Consider the following 27,565-nt stretch of genomic DNA (forward strand, 5'->3'; position numbering starts at 1 on the left):
GGCTCAGTCGGTGAAGCGTCTGCCTTTGGCTCAGGTCATGATCTCAGGGTCCTGGGATTGAGCCCCACATTGGGCTCCCTGCTCAGCTAGGAGCCTGCTTCTCCCTCTCCCTCTGCCACACCCCCTGCTTGTGATTGATATCTCTCTCTCTCTCTGTGTCAAACAAATAAAATAAATTATAAAATAAAATAAATAGATTTCGTGTTATGACCCAGTGCCTGTAATACTGATATAAAAGTTTTATGAAACAATGTAATACTTTCTCCTATCAGATACATTGTACCCTGATATTTTCTATTCCATTCTATTCTGTTTCGTGTTTAACATGCAAGCTAACACTCACTAAATAGATGCCCAACAGTTTGAAACTCTACAGCCTGGAATGGGGGGCCCCACACCCATCCGAATACAGTCGGTCTGGCCCTTATTGTGCGAAGCGAAGCAAGTCGACCTTCTTCTCTCTAAAAATAGAGCAATGCCCCCTATTTCCATGGAGCTAACACCCATCTCCACGCAGACAGTCGCCTGGCCTGCTGTATCTCCCTCCTCCTCTCCCGACTCAGGCCTCTTCCTACCATAGCCACTCGTGTGCCTTGCCATCCACACGGGAACTATTCAGGCAGCACCCAAGTGCAGGCTGTCCACACGCAGCACGTGAGGAGATAAAAAGTGTAACGCAGTCAGACTAAGGGAAGTCTGGATGCAAGGATGATGCCAGATTCAACCACTTCTCTGTGAGACCGAGTACGAGACTCTGCGCCCTAAGTCTCAACCCCTCTTCCTGGCCAGCCTTTCCTCAGAGCTTGTAGTGGCGACTCAAAGGTCTCAGGAACAAGACTATGCCGAGTAAACAGCGAGGCACTGTTACCACAATCTCGCTACACAGCCTTAGCCCCCCACCTTGCAGACAAAAGACAGAGACGCAGACTGGCCGATGCGGATTCCCATCCATTCGTCCCTGCCCGAGGGCAGCATGGGACAGCGCTCAGACCATCCTGTTTCACCTCCTTAACCACCCGAGGAATCAAGACCACGGTGTACACGAGAATGTACGAGAATGTACCAAAACCCTCACAGACCAGAACCGGGGCCTGAACGCACACGTCGGGCTGCATACAAAGGCTGCACACTGGTTCGACCTCAGAGGAACAAGTTGCATAAGAGACCTGGATCCGGTCCCAGTTCTGCCACTTGCTGGCTGCGAGGCTCACCACGCCCTTAAGGCCTCAGTTTACCCATGAGAGACCATGCTGCATCCATGCCTAAGTGAAGTACTGAAAGGGCGGTCACACAGAAAACGGAGTAAACACTCCCAGGGCAGAGCTACGACAACAGAGAAGACCACCACTAGCGGCAGGAGGGGCGTGCCCGGCGCCGTTCTAGGAGCGCTGCAAGAACAGACTCACGGACCCCTCATGCTCACCACACAGGTAGCTACTATCACCATGCTCGTCTTTTAGGAGAGACACAGGACACAGAGTGGTTGTGTGAGTTAATCACACGGCTTGAGGATGGTGGAACCAGGATTTTCCCACATGCAGTTTGACCCCAGAGCCCAAGTCTGAAACTCAGGCTACAGAAGAACAGTGGGACAGGCAGACTTACAAAACAGCAAGCTCCCTGGTACCATTAACAGACTCAGCACACAGCAGTCGGGCATAGTACAGAAGGGACTCCTCTACTGGGCAAGGGGAGAGGAGAAGTTGCACGCAATGCTTACTAAGGTCCCTTCCAACTCAAAGTCTAGACTAGGTGCCAAAAGAGTACCATTCCCGAACTCTGCCACACTCTTTCAGCCCAATTTATCTGCACACAGTATACTTTTTTTTTTTTTTTTGAGAACACACGCACAAGCAGGGTGGGAAGGAAGGGCAGAGGGAGGAGGAGAGAGAGAATCCCAAGCAGGCTCCACACTGAGCACAGAGACCCAAGTAGAGCTTGATATCACAACCCTGCTGTGATCATGACCTGAGCCGAAATCAGGAGTCGGATGCTCAGATGACTGAGCCACCCAGGCGCCCCGTGCTATACCTTTCAAATGTATCCCTTCCTTCCTTTGCCTGGCAGATTCTTCCAGCCTCTCAAGCCTTGGTTTGGTGAAGCCTTTCCCAAACTCCATGGTACTGTTAAATGCTCCTCTGTGGTCCCTTGGAAGTGCAAAGGGCTTAGGATGGAGCAAAGGGCTACAGGGGGTAAAGGGAGCCAAGGACAAAATCCCCATGTGTATGAGAAACTGGAATGGGCTTGGCTGGCTAAAAAGCACCAGGAGATAAGAGTGGAAAGGTATAAAGACCTAGAGGTTAGCCTAACACTTGATTCTAGAAGCAGTGAACCACTGCAGTCTCCACAATCAGACGGTAGGTGATGAAGTGGTGTTTGGGAATCTGGGGAAGCTAGAGCAAAGCTGTGGCCTTTCTTCCACAGCTCTTCTCCTCCAGAAGAAGCCAATACCATCATCCCCGACAGGGCAAGGCACACAGGGTCAAAATAACCTCCAATTCACCCAGCATCTTTCTCTCCTACACTGCCTGCCGCATCACCATCAATGGCCATCGCTGACTGAGGGCTTCCTTGTGCCGGAGCAGGGCAGGCAGGTGGGGGGGGCCTCACAGCCGAGCTGCGGTACAAGACCAGACAGTGCGCTCTAAATGCCAAACGACGTGCACAGAACAGGAAACAAGACCCTCAAGGCTGAGGCCAAAACAGAGTTATACAGAAGACACTGGAATCATGCCACGAGAAAGGTTTGGTCCTGACCAGATGATGATGCCAAGGCAGAGAATCTTGAAGAACTGAGAGAAACGAGGTCCACACACAGGACAAGGCAGGTGTTCCACTGGCTAGGGGACAGGGCTGGAGCAGGGGAACAGAGGCAGATGAGGTCAGACAGGGAGACAGGCCAGCCCGTGGGCTCTAGCCCATTCTGAGGACCCCTCAGACATAGGGAGTCTCTGCAGGCTCTGAGCTGAGGGCGAGTGGTGTCGCAGCCTGCTTCATCTTCGCTGCAGACATGAGTCTCTCACACACTGCATCTTGAAAGGGTAGAGAATTGTATCTGCATAATTCAACTTGCATAGTTCTTGGGCTCAGAGCCATTGTAAACGAGCTGATTAAAACTTTTTTTTATTATACTCAGTTGCCACTGTACATCGTTACTTTCAGATGTAGTGTTCAAGGGCTCATTAGTTGTGTAACACCCAGTGCTCATCACCACGTGAGCCCTCCTTAATGCCCACCACCCAGTTACCCCATCCCCCCACTCCCCTCCTCTCTGAAACCCCAAGACTGTTTCCAGGGGCCCATAGCCTCACACGGTTTGTCTCCCTTTCTGATTTCTCCGCCTTTGGATTTCCCTCCCCTCCCCTGTGGTCCTCTGAGCTATTCCTTATGTAACACACAGGAGTGAAACCATATGACAATTGTCTTTCTCTGTTTGACTTATTTCACTTAGCACAATCCCCTCCAGTTCCATCCATGTTGATGCAAATGGTGGGTATTCACTGCTTCTGGTGGCTGAGTAATACTCCGCTGTATACATGGACCACATCCTCTTTATCCATTCGTCTGTTGAAGGGCATCTGGGCTCCTTCCACAGTTTGGCTATTGTGAACATTGCTGACTTAACACTTTTGACATAATAATGACAAATGGTATTTTTCTCTAAATTTCCTCTAAACCAAACAGTGACTAAGACCCTTTTTAAGTTTTCACTAAGACTATATTTAACTGTTTCCTCAAACATCAAAAATACCTTACTACTCCAAGGTTACAGGTTGAATACACAGCACAAGGCTGAAGAATGAGGACAACACCATGTTCAACGCTAAGCACCCGAGGGCCCTGAGGGGAGTGCCTACTGAGCACTGGCTGTGAGCCAAACCGTGCGAGGCAATAAGCAAACGGACAACAGTGGTCCTGCCCTCGGACTTCACAGCCCAACGAACTTCACAAAGTAAGCACCAGAGGTAGGATGGCAAAGTCATAAAATAAGACCTATTTCTCTCAAATTCCCAACCTGACAGACATCCGCCATCATCCTGTGTTCAGCACCTTTTCCTGTCTGAGTCTCAACACAATCTTCTGGAAGCACGGCGCACCGAGAGAACGAACACGGAATCTCTAATCTCTGGTGTCAAACAGGGATTTAATTTTAACTCTATTTCTCCTCTGCACAAAAGTCGATTGGATATTGCTCCCGAGGACCAAACCAGAGTCCGCCGGCACGGACCACACCTCTCGGGAGAGAAGGTATGCCACACTATAAAATGACAAAGCTTCAGACTCTGATCTGTAGTACAACCCCAGCAGCTTCTTCAGGGTACCACCTCAAGCAACCGAGGTCATGGGAACGTGGAGGCAAGACCTGGGGGGACGCGGATGGCAACGCAGATCCAGAGCCCGAGAACGAGCCTGTAAAACCGGGAAAGACTTAGCATCATAACCATCACGTGTGCCAACGGTAAGCTGCTCTGCTGTGTTGGGTCTCATAACATGAAAGAAGAGATGCAACCCCTCATTTTAGTTGCTACTATAAAGACATTTTATTATCACCTCCCTTAAACCCATAAACTTCAAGTATCACAATACATCTTCACAAGCTGACGTGTAAAATTAACTAAGACGCACATGTCTACTTACTCAAATCCAAGGACAGACTTATTTTAGCGCATGGAATCACATACATGGCTAATACTTATCTTCTTGGCTATTTCCCCGTATAATTACTACACACTGACAGACAGGACAAGCACCGTGAGTTATCCCAATCAGCTTTTTAAACCCTGGTGAAGCCCTCCCCTGGAGACAGACCTGCTCTCTTCAACTAACAAGAGCTAAGCAGTGGGAGGGGAAAGGCACCAGATTTTAGTAGCAGGCCAAGCCCCAACTGTCCCCACACCAAATCTAATAAAGGTGCACAGGCCTCAAGAAAAATACACGATGCTTTTCTCATATTTGAGTTATCCTTGCTAGGCCTCCCTTAGCACGTATGGGAAAATTAAAGAATTAAGACTTAAACAAAAATGATGAGACTAAAGAAAACTAATCCCAGAGAGCCACGTCCTTCACGGAGGAGGGGCACAGGGCTTGGAGTCAGAAGGCTCGCACTGGAACTCCCTTCCGCTACTTGAGTGAGTCCCTGTAGGGTTCCTACAGGTCTTCCGTCTCAACTCGGTGTGGAGGGGTCCCCATCAGCCTTGGACGGTTGCCCTAAGTCATCAGACTCCCAGTATTTGAACACACTGTAGAGAGGGAGGAGAGACGGCTACACAGACGTGAGAGAAGACTTCCAACATGTAGTTTGCGAGTCCGGCGTACGGATACGTCATACTCCATGACACAGCTCTAGGAGGCCCCAGGGAGTTTTACGACCGTGGTTCGAACTTCCGGCATTTTACAAGTCACCACTTCTCACTGCTGGGCTTCTGACTCCTTAATGTTGATTTTTGCCACACGCGCGACTACTACGATTTTGTTTCGTAACAGGAAGGTACGACCACTCAGGTTTTTCTTCCCATGCGTTTCTTTAGTTACAGCGGCTGAATGACCCCTGATCTACCTCTGCTCAAGAATCCACGGACTACCTCCAAGGGACTGAAGTTCTCACACAGCACACACCACAGGAGGAGGAAACGTGCGGCTACTTTCTCAGGAAACCCCGAAAAACGGATGACCGTATCTCAAGCAATCTTCTCTCCCAGGAGTCCCAGCCTGAGAGATGCCTCCACTTAGCTGCCCACGGACACATGAAGCTCAGAATGGCGGAACCCAACTCAACTTCTCTCTTCAGATCTTCCCTTCCTGAAAAGGTTTCTGTTCTCAATAACCAGCTCTATCACCTTTCCGATCTCTAAAGACAGTAACGGTGGCGGAGTCACCCCCGATCCCCTTCCCCTTCTAACCCTCTCCTCACGCGGAAGGCTCAAGGACGGCTTACTCTCCTTCCTGAACAGCTCTCAAAATTGGTCGTGCCATTTAAGCCGCCACCACCCCAGCCCAAGCCACCTAGTCTCTTACCTGAACTGTCACAGTAGCTTCCTAACCGATCTGCTTGGACCCACTCTAGCCCCTCTCCGGCCGGCTCCCCACGAGGCAGCCACAGCATCACGAACCTTGCTTAAAACTCCAGCTTCCAAAGTCCTATTTAACAGAGGCTACCAAGGACTCCCCATGACCTGACTCCCGCCTACTTCTCCAGCCTCGCTCTCCTCCTTCAGGGATCTAGCCATGTGTGTCACACTAACTGTAACCCAGTTATCTGTTCTCCTCTTTCTCAGTAATCACATCCTTATTTTTCAGCTACATACGTGGCTATGGAATAAAAGTCTCTCCCAGCCTCCCTTGCAGCTCAGCATGGCCACGTCACTGGGCTTGAGCCAATGTGAGGTAAGCTCTGCCCTTAAGAAAGGAGGTGTGGCCCTCTCCTTCCATTTCCCTCTCCTGTGGTGGTAATGCACAAAGTGACAGCTGAAGGAATCGTCTGGATCACTAGGTAGAAGGTGGCCATGGAGGATGACAGCACAAGATGGATGGAGCCTGGTCCCTGACGACTGAAACTGCCCTGTCAAACCTGGACTAGCCACCTGGACTTTTTCGAAAGAAGTTTACTATTTTTTTCTAAGATCTTATTTATTTGTCAGACAGAGAGAGAGAGAGCACAAGCAGCGGGAGTGGCAGGCAGAGGGAGAAGCAGGCTCCCCACAGAGCAGGGGGAGCCTGATAAGGGACTCCATCACAGGACCCCGGGCCACCCAGGCGCCCAGAAGCTTGTTTACTATTTAAACCACCGATGCACTGACTTTTCTGTCCCTTGAAGCAGTTTTCTCTAAGCAAATACATCACACCATTCTTCCAGATTCTCCATTCTTAGAACTGTGACTTGTGCACGGGATTCCCACTCCCCGAAACACTGCTAACAGTCTGCTCCTTGTCTGTTATCACCCTTCAAATTTGAGCTGAAACATGACCTTCCAGGTAAGTTTTTCTTGACTTCCTAGGTGAGGTTAAATACTCGTGCTATATTTTTCCTTACACTTTCCTTTGGCTAATACTCACTACTGCTGTAACTGCCGGATTCATGTGAGGTCCCTTCAGTACTACACACTCTTTAAGGGCAAGTACCTGCTTTGTCCACAGTCATCCAAGCACCTGGCACTCAGTATGTGCCCAACAAATATCTGGGCAATATTATAGCCCCTTGAGTGACTTCTGGACCACACCTTAAGGACTTCTTGGCCTTGGCTGCCCAGGTGGCTCAACTGGTTAAGCGTCTGCCTTTGGCTCAGGTCACAACGTCAGGGTCCTCGGACTGAATCCCGTATCCGGTCCTTGCTCAGCGGGGAGTCTGCTTCTCCCTCTGCCCCTCCCCTCTGCTCGTGTTCTCTCTCTCTCTCAAAGAAAAAATAAAATATTTAAGAAAAAAAGGACTCTTGGCCTTACATTATAGGACTCCTGTCAACCCTGCTTGTAGGTCTATTCCTGTCAGACATTCTCAATGTAAATACTGTTTCTCTCCATTCCCTTCTGGACAATTCTGAAATGTGCCAACTCCTTCAACACATCTACACAGCTCTTTCTAGCACCATTTCATTTTCTCTCGATACACCTAGAGCTAGAGAATAAAATACTATGTGGACCCTTGGAATTAAGAAAATATATATATGGAGACCCTTCACTAACTAGTATGACCATATTCCCAAGAACTGCAATGTCTTACAGGTATTTTTTTTTTAAAGAAACTGTAAGAAACGTACAAACCCTGGTATCTGAATTCTGACCATGTACAGGAAAACATTCTTAAAATATTTGAAAAGCCTCTGGTTGTACAGCGTACATGCCTTTTTAACGGCATTACAAGCACCTGTCAGTTTGCTACTTTATATGCTCACCCTTCACTGACACTGAAGGTTCTGCACGGCGTACTCACTTTCACAACTTAAGCATCTTTTTTGTTATAACACTGTGGACTTAAAGAACTAGGGTCCCAAGAAGGAGGCAATGGGACATAAGATAAAAAAGCAAACAAACCAAGAGATCTTAGTGCTAGGTCTTAGACTGCCAATGAGTCAGTGGGAGGCCCTGGATCGGTTCTCTTTTTAACTGTAAAATGAAAGGTACAAGCAATTTCTGACATCCCTTCGGAGGAAAAACTATTTTGTTGCCATATCAATTTGCTGTTCATGATTTAACAGAAATGATGTTGATGATTATGCCAAAAACTGTATCATTACAAGTACTGGCAGGAAACCTGACATTTGCCTGTCAGTTTCAGGTTACATGGAGGTTTAAGTGAGTCTAAAATATGGTTCTTCGACTATCTAAAAACAAATGTGTATTCTGGAAAAGGTGGTTTTTGTGTGATGAGAATGGCTTTCCGCACGTGAGCTTTTCCAGTACATGTCATTCTCCTCCCACTAGGTTCAGAAGGGGCTCGGTAAAATCCCACCGGTCAGTGAAACAGAGTGGTTTTCACTGCCCCTCCCTTGATCCCTAGGCCTCCGTTCCCTTCAATCGTCCTGGAGCCTGATAAGGAAGATCCGGAGAGCAGCCGGTGCGGCGTCAGGCAACAGCACAAACGTCTGTACTACAAGAACATGGAAAGACATTTGGGCTTGTCGAATTCTTCGAATCAAGGACGGCCCCGTCTAGGCTTTCCACACCCCTAGCAGAGGTCACAGAGATTCGCGGCCGTCTCCCGGAGCGTGCAGGCTGGATGCGAGCGCCCCAAGCTCCCACTTTCCTGCCTGGCCCGCCTAGAGCCACTGCCCACCTCTTCACACCCTACGACGCGACCGCCCTGCCCCCGCCCCGCAGTCGCCAGNGCGGGCGGCAGCGCCCGGCGCCGCGGGGCCGGAGCCGAAGATCGCGCCCGAGTCCGCGGCCCAGTCCTGGTGCGAGCCCCAGCCCTCGCCCCCGGCGGCAGCCGCTTCGTCTTCACTGCTCTGACTCGGAGCGTTCCCCATGGAGTCTCGGTCTCGGGCGTCCGGCTACGCCGCCGCCACCGCCGCCGCCTCCCCGTCTCGACCTGTCAACCTCCGGCGGTACCCGGTGGGGACGGGGAGGGGACGACGGCAGGGAAGGCTTCCGGCTTCCTCGCCGTCAAGCGAGGACTGCCGTCGCAAAGGCGCCGTCAAGCGGACTCAAGCAGATGCCGTAAGACAGCGAGCGGAGGACGGCTTCAGCCGAGGGTGGAACCCGGGTTTCCCAGAGGGCGAGTCCGTCCTAACGTCTACGTCACCTCGCAGCCTCCTTTGCCGCCATCTTTGTTGGGGGCGGCACCAGGCGTGGCCGAGCCTTCGCCGCTTACTCTCCGTATCTCTCCACGTTCACTAACTACGCGGAAAAAAAGCGAGGTCAGGGAGTGGGGCTAGGGAGTGGCCTTTAGCCCAAGACATTTTCCTTTCAGTCCCCCGCGGTCCCCCGGGGTGAGGCGGGCGGGGGCGAGAGGGCGACGCGCCGGTGACGTCACGCCTGCGCCACCGCGCCTGCGCCGCCGCCATCTTGGCCGCGGACGGCGGGGCGGCCGCTGGCGGTCTGAATGCGGAAATGCGGACGCTCGGCGGGCGGGGATTTTTGCTGGGCCTGGCCGCGGCTGCGGCGGCGGTGGCGGCGGCGCGGTGGATGGGCTGGTGGAGCGGCCGCGCTGGCCTTCGCCTTTTCGTCCCCGAGGAGCTGGCCCGCTACCGCGGCGGCCCCGGGGACCCGGGCCTCTACCTGGCGTTGCTTGGCCGCGTCTACGATGTGTCCTCCGGCCGGAGGCACTACGAGCCTGGGGCCCACTATAGCGGCTTCGCAGGTATTAGCGAGGCGGGCCGATAGCCGCCCCTGCGTGGTTCGTGCGTGCGTGCATTCATTCGCTCATTCATTCGTTCATCTGCCCTGTTGTCCGCAGTCTCCTGGCTGCCGTGGGGGCCGTGCGCGGCTGCACCGTCCGTCTCGTGTCTTCCACCCGGGCGGGACCAGCCCAGCCCAGCCCGTCCCCTCCCTGTCTTTCCGAAGCGCTCTTCGCGACGTAGGTTCGAGAAACCGGCCTCTTGCCCCTTGTTGGTTCCGCAGCGGCCGGGCGGAAGCCCCCGGGTACTGCTCGGTGCCGTACGGCTTGGCTCAGGGCGCAGCGGCGGGCGGGCCCGAGTCCCTGCCCTCAGAGGTCCCCTTCTGACGCCAGTCTCTCTTCAGGATGTCCCTGTCCGCAGTGACCTTTCTGTACCCCTCCCAAGGTTCCCCTAAAAATAATACATTTGGTGGGAGTCGTTCTTGCTTCCGGTACAGATGCACTCGTGTCGGTTAAACACCATGAGGTTAGAGCACAGAGAAAGGTCTGGTCACCTTGGCGGTCTTTCCGACCGAGGAAAGCTGTACATGCGGTAGGCCTGCAACGTTGGTCAAGTGAGGTTGATCCCGCTGACCCTGTTTTGCGATTGAGGGGGTCGGGGAATGTGATTTGCTGACGGGCTTCGGACCAGGACCACCAGCCTGTCCAACCAGCCTGGAGGGATAGGCTTCTCCCAGGTTAAACAGGAACAAACACAGAGCTTAGGGCTGGTGACTAGGCTGATGTCAAATAAGCACTGTCCAGGTGTCATCGTCTTAGAATCGGGAAGCCGCCTCTGGTACTGAAACCCAAGTCGCTTCCCGGTCTCCAGGGAGAACTTCGGGAACGCAAGCATGGACAGAGGAGGAGTTCGGTCAGTTGGTGTTGCCGAGCTCCTCAGACAGCCCAGCAAGGGAAGGAGCTTACCCGGAGCCGCACCGCGATCTGCAAGCAGGGCTGGGCCTGGGGTCAGGGTTCATTGACTGGCCGGTTGAGGGCAGTCCGCCCGTCACAGCCTGTTGTAGCTGCCACGGCCCGATCCACAAGCGTGAACATAAAACCTTTCATCCCTGGGGTCACTGCTCTCTGCAGTGTGCTCTGGTGTCCGCCGAGTTCCTCCGTGCCCGTTGTTGACTCAGCATCCACGCGCTGACCGCTGCCGCGCAGCCCGCCTTGTACCGGTGCTGAGGAATCAGAAACCCACGCTCCCCACCGCCCACACAGCCCAGCAGGGAAGCAGAGATGTGCGTTCATGCAGTATTTGTATTCTTGTCTGTTAAGATATAATTCACACAATATAAAACTCACCCTTTTAAAATACATAATTCAGTACTTTTTAATACAGTCAGAAAGTTGTACAGACATCAGCGCCATCTAATTCCAGGCATCGTTACCCCCCAAAAGAAACCGCATATCCGTTAGCAGTCACTCCCGGGCCCTCCTACCCCCCAGCCCCTGGCAACCACTGTCTGCTTCCATCGGAAGCTCTGCCTGTCTGGACTTTGCACAGAAGTGGAATCACACACGTGGCCTTTTGTGTCTGGCTTCTCACCCAGCGCAGCATTTTCAGAGTTCACCCAGGCTGTATCGTCACCGGTACTGCATTCCGCTTTACGGCCAAGTAATATCCATCGTACCTATAGACCACATTTTGTGTATTTCGTCATCATTTGTTGGACGTTTGGGTTGTTTCCATTTTTGGCCTGTTATGAAAACAGCTGTGCACATATGTGTTTGGACCTGTTTTCAGTTCTCACGTAGTGCCTCTTGTGTTTTGCGTTTTGAGAACCTACCAGATTATTTTTTTTTATTTAAATTTTTTTTTAAGATTTTATTTATTTATTCAACAGAGATAGAGACAGCTAGTGAGAGAGGGAACACAAGCAGGGGGAGTGGGAGAGGAAGAAGCAGGCTCATAGCAGAGGAGCCTGATGTGGGGCTCGATCCCAGAATGCCGAGATCACGCCCTGAGCCGAAGGCAGACGCTTAACCACTGTGCCACTCAGGCGCCCCATGCCAGATTATTTTCTTGTGGCTGTCCTCCCACCATCAATGTAGTGGAGTTCCAATTTCCCCACATTCTCGCCACACTGGTCATCTTTTTGATTATAGTCGTTTCATGGGTTTGATGTAGCCCGCTGTGGTTTTGATTATTTGCGTTTCCCTAGTAACTATGATGTCGAGCATCTTATGTCCTTGTTGACCATTTGTGTATCTTCCGTGAAGAAGTGTCTGTTTAAATCCTTTTCCATTTTTTAATTGGGTTGTCTTTTTATTATTGAGCTGTGAGAGTTCTTTATATACTCTGGGTCTTTTCACTTCCTTGATAGTGTGCTTTAATGCACAAAATTTAGAAATTTTGATCGAGTTTATTTTTTCTTTGTTAGCTTGTGCTTTTGGTGTCCCATCTAAGAAACCATCACCTAATCCGAGGGCACAAACATTTACACCTATGTTTTCTTCTAAGAGTTGTACAGTTTTTTTTTTGTTTTTTTTTTTTTAATATTTTTTTTATTTATTTGACAGAGATAGAGACAGCGCGAGAGAGGGAACACAAGCAGAGGGAGTGGGAGAGGAAGAAGCAGGCTCCCAGTGGAGGAGCCTGACGTGGGGCTCGATCCCAGAACACCGGGATCATGCCCCGAGCCGAAGGCAGACGCTTAACGACTGAGCCACCCAGGCGCCCCTAAGAGTTGTACAGTTTGAGCTCGTGCATTCATGTCATTGATCTGTTCTGAGTTAATTTTATATATGTTGTGAGGTAGGGATCCACTTTCCATTCTTTTGCATGTCGCTATCCTGTTGTCCAAGCATCTTTTGTTGAAAACACTATTCTTTCCCCCTTTGAATTATTGGAAATAATTATTGAGAATTGCCTTACTGAAAATTGACTGTAAATGCATGGGTTTCATTCAGCCAGTATTTATTGATAATTTCTAAAGATCAGACACTGCCAGATACTGGGGAATCAATTCTGCGTTTGGTGTCTTCTCTGCCCTGATGAAACTTGCAGACTAGTAGAAAAGACAGACGGTAAATAGTTATTACATGAACGATTAATGAGTTATTTTTGTGACAGGTGTTAAAAGGAAGACATCCTTGTGTTACCAGAGGCCTTAACCTAATGGGGGAGGAGAGGGAGGAAGAGGGGAGAGGTTGGTGGCCGCTGCGGTAGGGCCCTGAGTAGCGTGGTAAGGAATCTGGACGTTATTCCAGCACAGAAGGAAGGCCCTGAGGATTTTTAAGCAGGAGAATGACCTCAATTCATGTTTAAAATACCAGCGTACGTGTTGTATGGAAAGAACGTAGGGAGAGCTGTAGTAGTTTGAGGGACGTGGCAGCCTGGGCCTGCTCAGAGGCGGGTGGGAAGGGCAGACTGATGCGGCTGTTGAGGAGGAAGGAAGGACCGGGGACTGCTCGGGTCTGAGGGATAAAGGAGGTGTTGCCGTTGCCGACTGCACTGCTGGACTGAGTATCTGGTTGATTCTGAGGTAGGAAAGAGCGGCATAGACGCAGGTTTCCTGGGGCTGGGGGTGCTCATCAGTGATGTTTGTAAAATGTTTGAGTCGATGTTGGAGTAGACGAGTGCATGTACCGCTCTGGAGCCCAGGAGAAGTCTGAGCTAAAGGTACGGATCTGGCCATCTGTGGCATAGAGGTGGTGTTTCAAACCACAGGACGTTGTCAGGCGGGAGGGTGCAGACAGAGCAGAGGAGGTGGGCAGGAACAAGCCCCCAGGCTGGTGGGAACAAGGCAGTGAGGGAGGGGGACAGCCAAGAACAGAGCGTCGTGGAAGCCGAAGGGCTCGATCAGCTGAGAGGAAACGGAGAACAGGACGAACGCCGACACAAGTGCCCCAGATGTTTCTCAGAAAAGAGGCTCTTGAGCTGGTCCAGTGTCGGTGATTTACGAGTTCGTGTGCTTGAAAACCTCTCTCCTGCAGGCCGAGACGCATCTAGGGCGTTTGTGACTGGAGACCACTCTGAAGCAGGCCTGGTGGACGATGTATCGGACTTGTTGTTCTCGGAGGTGCTCACACTTCAAAACTGGCTTGCTTTCTATGAGAAGAATTACGAGTTCGTTGGTAGGTATCCCACAGGTCACTTCCGCAGATTCCATTCAGTCGTGCTGCAGGGCTTTTTTGTTTTTGTTTTTTAAATTTTATTTATTTATTGGACAGACACAGCAAGAGAGGGAACACAAGCAGGGGGAGTGGGGGAGGGAGAAGCAGGCTCCCAGCGGAGGAGCCTGATGCGGAGCTCGATCCCAGGACCCCGGGATCACTCCCTGAGCCCAAGGCAGACGTCTAACGACTGAGCCATCCAGGCGCCCCTGTCCTGCAGTTTTTTAAAAGAGAGTCCTTTGGGGATTGGACTCGAGGTTAAAATCTGTAAAATTCCATGGAGTTTTCCCTTAAACTCTTGTTGTTAGTGTGGCCGTGAGTCCCCGAAGGAAGTGGCTTGGGCACCTGTTTCCCTCACTCGTCACCTTGGGAGAGGACGGCCCAGCCATCTGCTTTGGCCTCTGTGGCCCCAAAGCCAGGGGTTGCCTGCAGCACCGTGAGCGGCCGGCTCCAGGAGCCTCGCGGGTCCCAGGCTTCGGGCTTCAGCACCCAGTCAGGAAGGCAGAAGCCCACGTGTGTCTGCGGTTTTGGCAAATCCTCTTAGTCCTGTGGGGAGACGGGTGTGTCAGCGTCCGTCCTGAACTGTCTCCCAAACACGTGTTAAAGCCGCCGTGCCGGGCGCTGCATGTGCTCCGTGCTGGCAAGACGTGCGGGGATCGCCTTTTGTCGTCCTGGTATTTGGGGAGCAAACGGATGTGTCTGAACAGTGTTAGTGTGTGTGCGTGAGGGCGGGGGAGGGACACGGTCGAATACCTGCTGAGGGTAAGGTGTGGCTCTGGTCCTCGTGGGGACCGGACCGGGGTGAGCTGGGTGCAGTCCCTGCCCTCTGGTGGCTCGTTCCGTAGGAGGTGGGCTGCGTTGGGCTCTTTCGGGCACCAGAAGCGCCCCGTCAGAGGAGGGAGGTCTATGACGCGCACACACACGAAGTGAAGTCGGGGAGCCGTCGCGGCAGCCAGCGGCCAAGCGTCACAGGCCAATGAGATGTCCTTGTGTCCTGGGCATACGTTGGCTTGGAGACCCAGCCGGTGCTGACGGCCGTTCCCACAACGCTGCTCCTCTGTTGCCTCGACGACTGCTGCCCTGTGTGTGGGTCTCACGTCCGAAACCAGCCCCACGGGCTTGTCACCGGGCACACAGAGGTGCTCCGGAACGTTCCTGCTGGACCGCCTGAGAGGCTGCAGGCCTGGGACGACGTCCCAATCCCCTCATTTGTTCTGATAAGCATTTAAAACGAACGCTCGGGACTGGGCTGTTTTGAGGGCTGGGGCCTGCCTGGTGGGGAGGAGAGACTTGAGCAAGTAAACCGACCACACGGTTCCAGATAGGCTGCATGTAAATAGAGCGGATCGATGTATGCGGGTGGTATGTGGCGCCTTTAGAGCGAACGGTCAGGGAGGCCTGCTGGCGGGACTGCGCGGAGCGGACCTGGACGGGAGCGGCCAGTCATTTGTCGCACGTGTATGGAACACGTCCCGCGTGCCGCCAGCACCGTGGAGCACCGAGGAAGGAATCCCACGCGTCGGGGGAAGGGTGGGTGGCCTCTGTAGGGGAGGCTGCAGCTAGAGCAGGCTTGCTTCAGTGTGGGGTCTTGTCAGGCGTGGACGGTTCTTAGTCCGGAGTCGGAAGCCCCGGAGCCCGGGCTGCACCTCTGAGGTGAGGGGCACCCCGCCCGCCGAGACACTGACGTCAGCTCCCGTGTCACCACAGGAAGGGTGATAGGAAGGTTCTACGGAGAGGACGGCCTCCCTACCCCAGAACTGACACAGGTGGAAGCCATGGCCAGCCGAGGCGCGGACGTGGGCAGGCAGGCGCTGCAGGAGAAGCACAGGTTCCCGCCGTGCAATGCCGAGTGGAGCGCCAGCAGGGGCAGCCGGCTCTGGTGCTCCCCGGACAGGTAAACGGGCTCCCTCCCAAACGCAGCGTGCAGGCCGTCCTGGGACGCAGGGACGCCGTCACCCAGCTGTCACCCAGGGGGACCCTTCCAAAGCACACGTGCTCTGGGTAGCAATCCTCAACTCTGGCTTAAGTCTGAGGCTTTTGGGGCCCCCGACAACCAGATGAGGTAGGGTGGGGGCCCCGGGCATGTGTTTCCTTTGCTCGGAACCCCCCCCCCGAGACCCCGGCCTGGGGATGGGCAGCCCCAAGCACGGCTGCTCACTTTGGCCTGTTGATCCGTCCAAGGAGCAGGGGTGACCCCAGCAGGACATGCTGAGACCCTGTCCTAGAGACACGGCAACTGCGAGTGTTTCCAAGAAGCCCTTTCCCGTGGCAATAAAGTGAGGGGAGCCCGAAGAGGCCACTAGATGCCCCAGGGATGATTCCAGGGTTTGGGGGAAGCTGGAGGAAAAACAAGCGTTTTTCTACGCTAGTCATCAGGCCCTCAGTCCCCTTAACTCTGGTGCAGAAGATGACCCCCCTCACGGCACACACTGCAAGCTCCAAGGGCCTCAACTCCGAGCCCAGCTCTGCCTGAGAAGGGCACGGAAGCCCCTTCCTGAGGTGTAGGCTGGTGCCTCCGCCCTCTTCTGTGCCGAGAGCCTTTCGGCGCTCCTTGAGGCTGATCCCTTGTGCGGACGGGCGAGAGTCAGCAGCCAAAGCTGCCAGCCTTCTCCAGGCCCGAGACCCGCAGCCATCACATTCCCTCCACCTTAATTCAGGGAGCAGGGGTGGAAGGGGCAGGAAGGAAAGCTCCTCTCCAGGTTTGAGGAGACAGGGCCTGGTCTCCAGAAAGAGGGGTTCACGGAACCTGGCCTGCCCGCCTGACGGGAGGAGCCGGGACAGGGCGGGACCTGTCTGCCTGCCTCAGTGGCCCCCTCCGGCCTCACTGCCCTCACTCCCCCAGGGAGTCCACCCTAGCCCTAGCCCTCAGCCCGGTCTGCTGCCTTAACTCCCTTTGGAAACAACAAAGGAGGCCTGAGTCCAGATAGGGACTGGGTGTGGAGTAACGGGAAGGAAAGGAGGGCGAGAGGTGCTAGGATGCGGTGGGGGCTTGGAGCCACACACTCGCAGGCCAGTGGGAAACAGCTTTTCCCACCGCTAGCCGTGCAGGGAAGTGGCACTGCCTCCTGGGAAGGTGCAGGGAGGGTCTGGGACTCTGCCCACAGCAGGGGAAGCTGCAGGAAGTCAGGAGAGCTGCACGGGTCGGGACGCACGGTGCCAACCCCCACTTGGGGAAAACGCCAGGTGGCCTCCCCCGCTGCCCTCCCCAGAGACTCGTGAGTTCCTGCTGGTAAGACGTCCTCTTTCCTTGTGTCCTCAGCGGAGGTGTGAGCAGAGACTGGGCTGGTGTCCCCAGGAAGCTGTACAAGCCGGGTGCCAAGGAGCCCCACTGTGTGTGCGTGAGAACAACTGGACCCCCTAGCGACCAGACACCGGGCCTCCCTGCACGCACGAACCGTGGGGACTTGGATCACCCCAACTTGGGGGAGTACCCAGGCTGCCCACCCCTGGCCATCACCTGCTCCTTCCCGCTGTGAGCCAGTGCCCTAGACGGCGATAACCCACAGAGAACCCTGCCTGGAGGCAAGAGGGCCTGGAAGCACCCCGCCCACACTCTGCAAACGTGGCCCACACCCCTCACCATGGGCTCGGCCTCCCGTGTCTGAGCCCAGAGCGTGCCTGCCTGCCCGGTACCGGTCCGCCTGCTCGTGATCCGTGCACCGTCCTTCTTCAGAGCCCTCTGACAGTAACGTGCATAAATCTGCCCCACTTAGAACCAACTGGACCACCAGGCCCTCCCGTAACTCCGCACCCGGTCAGGGCACTGGGGGCACTGGCGAGAAAGAGACTGCACCATTCCCTCCCGACTCAGACAGGCAGACGAGAAGCCACAGATAATTAACAGCGTCCACGTAACTTCTAGGTTCCTCACCGGCCAAGCTTGTGACCCCTGACTTTTACCCCCAGCCAAGCCACACCTAGTTGACAGGAGCTGAGCCCAACCTCGAGAGGGGACAATGAAACGGGCAGGCTAACCCTGGAGAGAGAAGAGGTTTTGCGTGTATGGACGCAGCAAATACAGACGCTTCCCCACAACAGTCTGAAGCAAGGATATTCTCTCTTCGATATTTAGAATCAGGTGTGGGAGAAGTCTGCTTTTTGATCAAAAAGTGGTTTCACTGCTGTGATGCCCTTCCCAGTGGGGGGTGTGTCCAGGGCCACCTGCCACCCCTACGCCCAGCTGACTGCCCCACGGACTGTCCGACAGACCGGAGGAGCTTTTCCCTGGGGACCTCCCCTGCCCCACCCCCACCCGCCTCGCGGCTCTCCCCCAGGTTTGCGGTAAACACTCGCTTCCCCCATCCTGAACGGAACACTGCGCAGTAGCTCCAGTCTGCTTCCCGCAACAGTAAACTTGTGCACACGGCGTGTACTCGCTCCTGGGCCCCCATCCGCCGTGCAGCAGGCAAGAGTCTGCCCTCCCCAGCCTGCGGCCGTGGCCTTCCCGGACCGGCCACACCAGAGGGCTTCTGTGAAACCCTCGCTTAGCTCCTGCCCGATTCCCTCTTCTCCCCCAGGCACCCCTCTCAGCCCATGAGCTCCCCAGCAGGTCTTCTCTCTCCCACTTCAGCTGCGTCCAGGTAGGCGGCTCCTGGAGCACTTCTGGGCACCCGGACTCCACGTGTCTGGAATTCAGTCTCCTCGTGCTGTCCCCTCAGCTGTATGCCCTGTCACACCAAGTGAGCACCCCAGCAGCCATCCAGGGCGCCTTCCTCTCCTCCTCCCTCCCACGCCGCCCTCTGTGCTGCCATGAGCCGTCACCCTGGATGACCAGGGCGACCCCCCCTTCAGCGACTTCCCACATCCACACACCAGGGCTCATGCTCTGGCTCCGTAGCTGCCGGGGCCCTCCAGCCAACTCCCTGTGCACCCTTCCCTGCAGCCTCGTCCTCAATGCACTGTGCCCGCAGGGCCTCCACCAGGCTGTTCCCCCTGCCTGCATTGGCCCCTCTCGGGAGCCTGCACTCACCTGGCCTGCCTGCTGGGTCTCGTGCCCGTGGCAGCCTTGTCCTCCTCTAAGATAACCCCAAGGTCCCGACGGCCGCTCTCCCCGGACCGGGACCGAGGGCTCCCCAGCCTGGTGTCCCGCACCCCCAGTACCCGGCACGGGGTAAGTGTGCAGTTAGCTCTCAGTCTGCAGATGAGGCAGCACAGAGCAGTGGAGCTGAGCCTCCAACTCCAGGTTCTTGTCCTAACTCAGTGCTGTGTGCACCCCTCCACAGGTCGCTGTGCCCCTGCCCTCCCCAGGGCAGGAGCGGACACAGGCGGGCCCATGTTAGGACCTTGTCCCGAGCTCCACACAGCTCTTGGGCTCCTCGCCTGTGACATCCCTCCGTGGTCAACCATCTGCCAGGCACCTGTGTGCCGTGGGGAGGGGAGGGGGCAGGCGAGGCTCACCTCGAGGACGTCACAGTGGAGCCCTAGAGGCCATCCTCGGGGTGGGAATGAGGGACAGCGTGGGGGCCAGGTCCAGAGCTGTTCAGACCCTCCCAAAGCGGACCGAAAATGGAAATGAGCGGAACAAGGCACCCAGTCGTCCCAGGCGAGCGTGGCCGCGGAGGCCCCTGGGCACCCACTCTACTCTCTGCCTGACTCCAGGCTGCTCACTTCCTGCTCAGTGAGAACTCACTTCCTCTTTGTGGTCACCACGTCCCTCATGGTGAAGAGCTCCTCGTGCTGGGGCGGTGCACGAATCGAGCACTCGGTCTCCTTCCTCCTTCCACAGAGGTGGCCCCAGGGCAGAGCTCTGGTGGAGGGAGGCAGGCCCCCCTGGAATTGCCGGAGGGGGGAGCGATGCTGGGTGGGGGGGCTTCATCTGTTTACCCTCTGCTGCCTTGAGAGGGTCCGGAGAAGGGGCACAGCACAGCTGAGCGGCTCCCCCACGTCTGCTCTCCTGCCGCCCCCAGGTGCAGGGCTGCATTGAGCAGGCTGGGCAGCTGTCCCCCACCCCAAGAGTGGAGCGCCTGGGGTCAGAGGGAGCCGCTCCAGACCACCGTCCCATCCCCAGCTCGTTTAGCTCTGGGACAGCTGGGATCTGCACGGGTTGGGGCCTGTCTGTTCAGAAGTCCGTGGTGCCCCTCGGAGAACAAAGCAAACTCCCCCCACCCACCCAAGAGCTCTCCCACCACCAGAGCCCTCAGACTCCTGCAGGGAAACCGCAGCTGTTGCTCTCATCGGCCCCCACTGGATGGGCCTCTGTCCTTGCATGAGAGGAGGGGCATGGTACCCACTTCTGATTCCCTCCCTCGAGGAAACCGTAAGCCAGGTAGGGCTGTGGTCGCCGGTGCACTTAAGGGATGCAGACACTAGGGCCCAGAACTTATGGAACTCGCCCCCGTACCGTCAGCAGTCAGTAACAGCAGAGCGAAAAGCCAGCGCTCCTCCCTGGCCGCAGCCGTGTGGGTCTGCAGGCCGGGGCGTGTTTGTACTCACATCTTAGGACTAGGGCTCCTCTCGAGGGCAGCTGTTAGTGGGGTTGTCCTGCGGAAGCACCTCGTAGTACCCATTAACCATGAGAAAAGCCAGCAGACAATGAGCTGTCTCCACAGCTGGTGTGAACCAGGGGGAGCGAGCTGGAAGACGGAAAGAACGGGACTGTGTCAGGCCCAGGGGAGCCGCTCGATTTGTACCATCTGTTCAGGGGCCTCAGGCGCCCCTCGACTTTGATCTGCCAGCCCCCAAACCTGCCGCAGTGTCTCTGGAACCCACGGTGCCGGCCCTCCCTCTAGACCACAGCCAGCAGAACCCTCGCCGGGGCCAGGGCCTCCGGGAGTCGGGAGACCTGCCGTCCCGGCCCAGAGCACAGCACGTCCCGGCGGCTGGTCAGCTACGCATGAAATAGCTACTTTACGACTTTCTGACTGCTATTACCAACGTGCTTCCGGAAAGTGCTGGAAGTTCAAACATTCCTAGAAGGAGAGCTATTTAACAAATGTGTTCACATGTCAGGAGTTAAAAATCTGCTTTTAATGCTTATTGGTACTTTTGCATTAAAAAGTAACTACAAATGTCTTATTAATAAGTTTCCACTTTAAATGCACAATTTTACCTTATTTTATTGTAAGGAATTGTTACAGAAAATGCAAATATCAATATTTGAAAAATACATTCCATTACATGAACTCCAACGAAACAAGGCCGGTCAGAGCATCCTGGTCCTATGCACAGTGCCATCTTCCCGCACTGAGCGCCACCCTGGACGGCTTGGAAGCCCCCGTGACCCACCCAAAGGCGCGCCTCCAGTTCCCGCCCCGCTACCATCCTTCCCCCCGATCCCGGTGTCACACACGTGTCATGGTAACAGCCACGCACCTGCCACGAAAGGACGAGTCACCAAGTCGAGCGGCCTGCCAACTCAAGACTCCCTCACTAGGGAAAAGCCACGTTGTCCGTTGTGTGCGACAGGTGAGCATGTGATCTATGCCACAGAAGGAAGCGCACAGGCAGTGATCTTACAGAGAAGTCTTTAAGGCATCGACAACTCCGGAGAATTTATTAAGTGTTTAGTTTCTATCTCATCGAGCAATCGGCTCTTCAAGAATCACTTTATTAAATTACAATGACAATGTGGCTTCCACGCCCCTCCTCTCCGCGGCCAGGGGCGCCTCTGATGAGGGGGCCCGTGCCCACTTCTCCCAGGGCTCATCCTGAGGGCAGCAGTCCCAGTCCTGGGAGAAGACTTGTCAGGAGCTCCTTCGGTGCCCCTGTCGTGACAGCGTCACACCCGCACAGTGACACCTGTCACCTGGGGGCTCGGTGTGCCTTTCAGGTCTAAGCGTCACACAGCCCCTCCCGAGGCTTTCCCTCCACTTCACAGCTAGGACAAGAGCAGCGCAGTATCGTCCAGCGCAACAGGTAGGGGCGCGTGTGCAGAGCGGTGGCGAACCGGCCGGCACGCCGGGCTCCACGCAGGGACGGCCGGAAGTGACCTGGGGCTGAGGTCGAGGGCTAGCAGTCACGGGGACCCCACTGCTGGAGAGAGTACGGCAGGCGAACGGAGCGGTCTGGTCCAGCCTCGACCAAACTGCGAACTGGGGCAGACAGCACGCAGGCAGCAAACTCCAAACGCAACACACGCTCTGATACATCGTTTGGCCAGACACCACTACAAATCACTGAGAACTGAAGAGTCCTAAGTGTAGGCACTTAAGTTGGGCGGGAAACTCCCAAATTAGAGGATCGAAGCAAGTTAGGGGAGCCCCTGGGCGCACACGCAGCGCGTGGAGGAGACCGCTGGCGGGGGCAGTCCCGCAGGCCTGGTGATGCGCTAACTCCGCGTAACAACGTCCACGGACGCACACGCTGTGTTTCAGAAAGTTTATTCTTCCTGCTGTACTCATTCACAACTGGCAACTTTCTGAATGAATGAAAGTGAGATTTTGCTACTAGTATTTAAGCTATGGATTAAACTGTCCGGAGAACAGCCCTGCAGTTCGATAGCGTGTCACGTGCCAGCGAGGGCAGTGACGGGGGAGCCCCACGGGCAGCCGCCACGGAATGTGCTGCGTGCGGCCCGGCGAGCACCCGCGTGGTCCCGCGGAACCCCCGAGGCTGCGGGAAGGTGTCCTGTCTACGTGTACAAGGACGCACCCTGAAGCCAGCGCAGAGCTCACAGAATGCTCCCCCGCTCCGTGGCTGCTCGGTACCACAGCCATCTGTGGACTCTGAAGAAACAGAAGCTGGACTCGACGTATTTTCAACAGGACTTTAAGATTTTAAGTGCAATTAGAGGCAAGACTGTTACTACAATTGGTAATGGCGGGGCAGGGGCAGGACAATCGGTCTCATCCCTGATGGACTTCCCAAGCTCCGCTCTCCACCACGAACGTGAAAAGAGTATAAAAGTACCAGCTGCCTTGATTCACATCTGAAGCCCATCGTCTTCCTTTCCAACTCCAGAGCCGAGTCACCACCTCACGAAGCCCTACTTCCTCGTGGCCCCGTCCAGGCACCAGCAAACGGAAGCTGAGCACAGGCCTCCCGGGGGGCAAGCGTCTGCCAAGACTAGTTGTCCCTCTGTAAAAATTCTATAGGAAATGTGTCACAGACTTTAGGGGACAGGGGAACTCTTCTAATTAATTTTTTCTTTTATACATTGTGCACAAGCTCATATTAACACAGAAAGCTTATGTATCTCATAAGTCACAGAAATATTAAAAAGTAGCACTCTGGTTTATCAGCTCATTTTACACACACATTTAAGCAACAGAATGTATAAATCTACAGCGACAGAGATGACATACCACTATCCAAAAACAAACCAAAAAAAACAGGCTGTTGCAAAACAATCTGTAGTCCCATTACACGTAAACCCAAACTTCGTTAATGCAGAAACAACGTAGTGGTGGTTAAATGTCTGAAAACCAGCATGACGATCGAGACTGTTGATCTCTGAGAACATTCGTGAACAACCACGTTCGTCTCAGAGTTTCTTTCTTTAAAACAGTGGCAGAAGTCTCCCTTCCAATGTGCATTGTTTAAAAACTGGCCAAACCTTTAAAAGGAGGCGTTTAGCGCTGCAGGCCTACCGTTCGCAGCAGCGACCAGGGCCCAGGGAGCTCTGGGTGCTTTCCAAACCGGCTTGCACCCGCTGGGCGGGGAAAAGCCGCTGGGAACTGGGGGTTCCCGCACCTGCTGGCCTGAGGCGACACCGCCGGGCCTGGGTGACCCTGTTGCTCCCAGGGACGCTCTGCAGCTCCAGGTGCGCTGAGGTCCCATCAGAGCTGATCGTCGGAACCACTGACGCATGGGTGCGTGACGCTATCTCTGGACGTGGATTTTTAAATTGGAATCACTCATAATGCAGCTATATAAAAAGTGCAGCACGAGAAAAGTGCATCTCGGCCAGCAGGCCCCGGGGCGGAGTGACCGCGGCCTCTGCACACAGGACACCGCCAGACGAGAGAGCGGGACGCCGCACCCCTGGACCCAGGAGCGTGAGTACTGGTAAAGCTTTCGGTTGTTAAGGCCACGATTTTTCAGCTCTCATCTTTGAACCCTGTTTCGAAAGATTTCACCTTTTTTAAAGGGGCAGCTCACTAAAAATATCAGCTTGGGTTAAAAAAAAAAAAAGACCTTGGGCAAGAGGATCCTGTAATGTTTACGAAAACAGTGTGCACGCCCACTCACCCGGAGCGAAGGCGGCGCTCCCGGAGCGGCCAGATGCCAGGCCCCCCGGGGGCTCCGCCAGCCCGCCCGCCCGCACATGAAGACCGCAGGGGTGCTCGACACGACACTAAGCTACGGGGAAGGGAACGGTTTTCCGAGCGTCCTTGTACGGTGCAAGCAGAATGGGGTCCATCTCCTGTCACAGGGGCTGCTTAGGCGACACGCCCTGGTCCACCGAGTCGTCCAGTGACCTCGATCACAGTCAGACACACGGACAACCCAATGGAATCTTTGAAATGGGGTCAATTGCACCGGGGTCCTTAATCGTTCAGTCTGTTCCACGGGAAGACGGGACGGCCAGCCCCTGCTCTGGGTGGGTCAGGCTGGTGAGCAGAGCAGCTGCCGGGGAGGCGACCAGGGTGCGGCCTGGGGGCTCCCTAAGAGACCCCCCCCAGAGTCAGTACATCAAAGCAAATGTTGCAAACTCGCACAGGCTTGTTCAGATCAAACTTTATAATAGGAATCTCCTTGGTCGAGCATTTATGGCAAAGGAGGCGTCCGCAGTGGCGGCTGTGGAAGCAAAGCAAGGGGGGTGAGGGGGGCCTCCAGCAGCCACGGCGGCGCCGCTATGGTGTGCCTGCCATGCGCCACCAACACGTGTCCTGTCGAGTCCGTGAGAACACAATTCCAGCCCGTAGGACATTACAGTGCTGCTGGGGAAGGCTCTCTGAAGACAAAGAGCCCCTGGGCCACAGCCAGAGAACGCGCTCGTTCTGATGGGCCCAGCTCCTCAGCTCTCGGGAGCAGCCAGCGCCTTGGCAAGGCCCCCCTCCCCACACCACTCCAGGTGCACGCTGTCGGCCGCTGCATCACCCTCCTGCCCAGGTTCTGCGCAGGGCCCTGGCAGGGTCACGGCTTCTCGCGGAGAAAGGCAGAAGCAGTGAAGGGCAGGAGTGCCCTCGCCCCTCTGGCGGGCAACCTTGGGGCCTTACCAATGATGTTTGCGAGTCGTGACTCCAAACTTGGCAGCACACTCGTAACAGGTGGACCCGTCGCACCACGGAGGCTCCTTGGACAGCATATCTGCAAGGATAGGCAGAGAGGCCCCATCCCCGTCACAGTGACTGTGCCATGCAGTGACACATGGGCGCAAGAGTGACGCGCTCTGAGTTGTCAGGAAAGTGTCCTGGGGAGGCTCTGGAACCCCACTTGCCAGGCGGGCTGGGGCAGGAGGGGCTGTGCTCATGGTGCTGAGACTAGCACGGCGTCTGGGGGACACAGGGGGGTCAGGGGCGGCCAGACCGGGAGGCACAGTGGGAGAGAGAACGCCAGCCAGGAGGACCAGCAGGGGCCACACGGCAAGGGGACAGCAGGGAGGGGGCAGGTCTGCGACAGCTGGTGGCTGCACAGGGGTGGGCTGAGAGCGAGGAGCAAAGGTGATGAGTGGCCAGGTCTGCAGCATGGGCACCAGCTCTGCTGCACACCACTCGGGCAGGCAGGGCAAGTCGCCCACACCAACGTCACAGCCCCAGGAGCCTGTGAGCGTAAGCCTCTGTGCAGAACCTGGGCCAGTAAGCCCTGCAGGGCAGGGACGGGGTGACCCAGGACACACGAGACCACCCGGAGCGCTGCTTCCTCGCCACAGAGGGACCAGAGGAGGGTCAGGGGGCAGGAGCAGAAGGCTGCCCCCAAGGACGCAGAGGGCCTGGCTCGGTGGAAGATGACGGACGTGCGGAGAAGCTGCCGGGGGCCATGCCAGGGTCACCTGCCCTCACGCACAGACGCATTTGTGAGTTCGTGGATCGCTGGTGGGATTGGCGGGGGGCGCTGGACAGGGGGCGGGGGAAGGACGGAGGCCCCAAGGCACCGTGGAAGACACCGCTCACAGTCCCTCTCCCACCACGGCCCTCACAGAAAAGTCCTATTCGGGGCCCAGAACACCGTGGGTACGTTCTGGGGGTCAGAGGCCACCAGGACATGTGAACGACCCATGCCGTGACCGTGTCTGCACTGGGGGGGGGCAGGAAGTACCCACTCACCTAGCAGTCTGAACAGCAGCTGCTTGGTGGCGACCTGGTAGTTGAAAATGTTGACTCCCTGGTTGTTGTTGACACCAAGGCGAGCTCCAGCGCGGACGACGGCACGGCACAAGTTGGCATTCCCTTTCATGTAGGCCAAGAGCAGCACTGGAAAACAAAACCATAGGCAGGGCTCCTTCCCACCCGGGCCTGGCCGAGGGCAGGGCCACGTCCCCATGGACACCGTGGGGAGAGCTCCCGGGGGTGCAGCGTCGTCCCGTCGAGGGCCACGAGCACGGGGCGCAGAGCTGCTCCAAGAGCAGGAGCGGGGAGCACACACGGAAGGAAACCCCGAAGGCAGGCCGCTGTCCCAGCCGCCTTCCTCGGGCACGAGCACCGGAGGACAAAGCTCTCGTTACAGGACATAAATACATCTGAAGAGCTGTGACGTGCTGTACACACGGAGAGAAAACTCAGCACGGGCTCATGCCCCGGGCAGTCCTTCCACCACACGGAGGCCTCATGTGTGCCAGCGCCGGCCCCGTGGGCTGCCAGGCTCCAGCCAGGCCTCTTGCTGGCCCCTCACTTCCCTCCCTGACACCCTGCATTTAGATCCTTTCGCTTCACGCTCTAAACGGTACAGTCAGACAGGGTACAATTTCAAAATAGGAAAAAGGCACAGAGAGGTTACAGAATTTACCCAGTGTCACCACCTAGAACAGGACAGAGCGAGGCAGTGGGAACCAGGAACCTGGAAGCCCAACGAAGCGCCTGCCTGCCTGTTTCCCGGCACCTGGACAGCAGTGCGCGTGGCTTCCCCTGCGTCTGCCCCCGCCCCAGCTCAGGGTCATCACGACACATTCACGTGTCAAGGCCAAGAGCTGATGGCAGAATACTCGGTCCCCTCTAAGGTTCAGGACGCTCCCTGGAGACGACATTGCTGCCAAAGGCCAGGGCACGCTCTGTTTGGCCGGAGGGAGAGTGAATGGGAACATGGCAGCAGCGCAGGACTCTGGGAGCCCCGGGCTGAGAAGAAAGATCTGAGCTTCACCCGTTTCCCTACTTGAAAAACGGGGACATGGCACATGCAGTGCTGACAGGGTGGTCGTGGGCATTCCGCAAGAGTCCACCAGAAACACGGTGACAGCTACACGAACTAACGCCGGCACTGTGGGCGGCCGGGGTAGCACCACGGGAGAGGCCTCTGTAAGATGCCAGCCCCTCTCTGTATGTAACTGGCCATGGTTTCAAAGCAGGTCAACATGGCAGCCCGTTCCCTCCTAAGGCGTGTGCAGGTGTAGATGGGATAGAGGAGGGCAGGCCTGTGTGGACAGGAATATGGCTTGGGAGCTCTAGAGACACTTCCGACGTGCGTGTGTCCCAGATCAGACGCCGTGGAGCGTCACGGCGGGCACTGGCGACAGATGCTCCGAGAGCTCCGCCCCAGTGCGCCAGGCGGAGAGCCCTTTGAGAATGGCATGTGTGCCCAGGCTCTTGTCCTCCCGGGAAG

General features: G+C 55.7%; 3 protein-coding genes across 6 annotated transcripts in view; 1 reads left to right on the top strand and 2 right to left on the bottom strand.

Moving 5' to 3' along the window:
- Window positions 1-9,317, bottom strand: part of ZZEF1 (zinc finger ZZ-type and EF-hand domain containing 1) — a 97,154-nt gene extending 87,837 nt beyond the window's left edge. Inside the window, exons 1-2 of the mRNA XM_034647260.1 lie at window positions 8,783-9,317; window positions 7,218-7,294 (exon numbers count right to left, since the gene is read on the bottom strand). Coding sequence (XP_034503151.1) covers window positions 7,218-7,294; window positions 8,783-8,960 — 255 coding nt within the window. The 5' untranslated portion in view covers window positions 8,961-9,317. The remainder of the gene's footprint in view (window positions 1-7,217; window positions 7,295-8,782) is intronic.
- Window positions 9,318-9,397: 80 nt separating this feature from the next.
- Window positions 9,398-17,967, top strand: LOC100466203 (neuferricin). Its single transcript, XM_011236949.3, has 4 exons — window positions 9,398-9,793; window positions 13,751-13,891; window positions 15,638-15,824; window positions 17,190-17,967. Exons 1-4 carry the CDS (start codon window positions 9,544-9,546, stop codon window positions 17,404-17,406), a joined length of 795 nt encoding a protein of 264 aa, XP_011235251.2. The 5' UTR covers window positions 9,398-9,543; the 3' UTR covers window positions 17,407-17,967.
- Window positions 17,968-20,959: 2,992 nt separating this feature from the next.
- ANKFY1 (ankyrin repeat and FYVE domain containing 1) overlaps window positions 20,960-27,565 on the bottom strand; it is a 63,386-nt gene continuing 56,780 nt past the window's right edge. For all 4 annotated transcript variants that reach the window (XM_034646985.1, XM_034646986.1, XM_034646987.1 and 1 more), the window contains 3 exons: window positions 26,077-26,223; window positions 25,030-25,120; window positions 20,960-24,607 (listed from right to left, as the gene is read on the bottom strand). In XM_034646985.1, coding sequence (XP_034502876.1) covers window positions 24,475-24,607; window positions 25,030-25,120; window positions 26,077-26,223 — 371 coding nt within the window. In that variant the 3' untranslated portion in view covers window positions 20,960-24,474. The remainder of the gene's footprint in view (window positions 24,608-25,029; window positions 25,121-26,076; window positions 26,224-27,565) is intronic.

This window comes from Ailuropoda melanoleuca, chromosome 17 (assembly GCF_002007445.2).
Source record: "Ailuropoda melanoleuca isolate Jingjing chromosome 17, ASM200744v2, whole genome shotgun sequence".
Classification (NCBI taxonomy): Eukaryota; Metazoa; Chordata; class Mammalia; order Carnivora; family Ursidae; genus Ailuropoda; species Ailuropoda melanoleuca.

Bases quoted from the DNA above. Each gene is read 5' to 3' on its own strand.
- LOC100466203 (XM_011236949.3), top strand. From the start codon at position 9,544: ATGCGGACGCTCGGCGGGCGGGGATTTTTGCTGGGCCTGGCCGCGGCT. The intron at 13,892-15,637 runs GTAGGTATCCCA...GTGTCACCACAG, and splicing joins GAAGAATTACGAGTTCGTTG to GAAGGGTGATAGGAAGGTTC. The intron at 15,825-17,189 runs GTAAACGGGCTC...TTGTGTCCTCAG, and splicing joins CTCTGGTGCTCCCCGGACAG to CGGAGGTGTGAGCAGAGACT.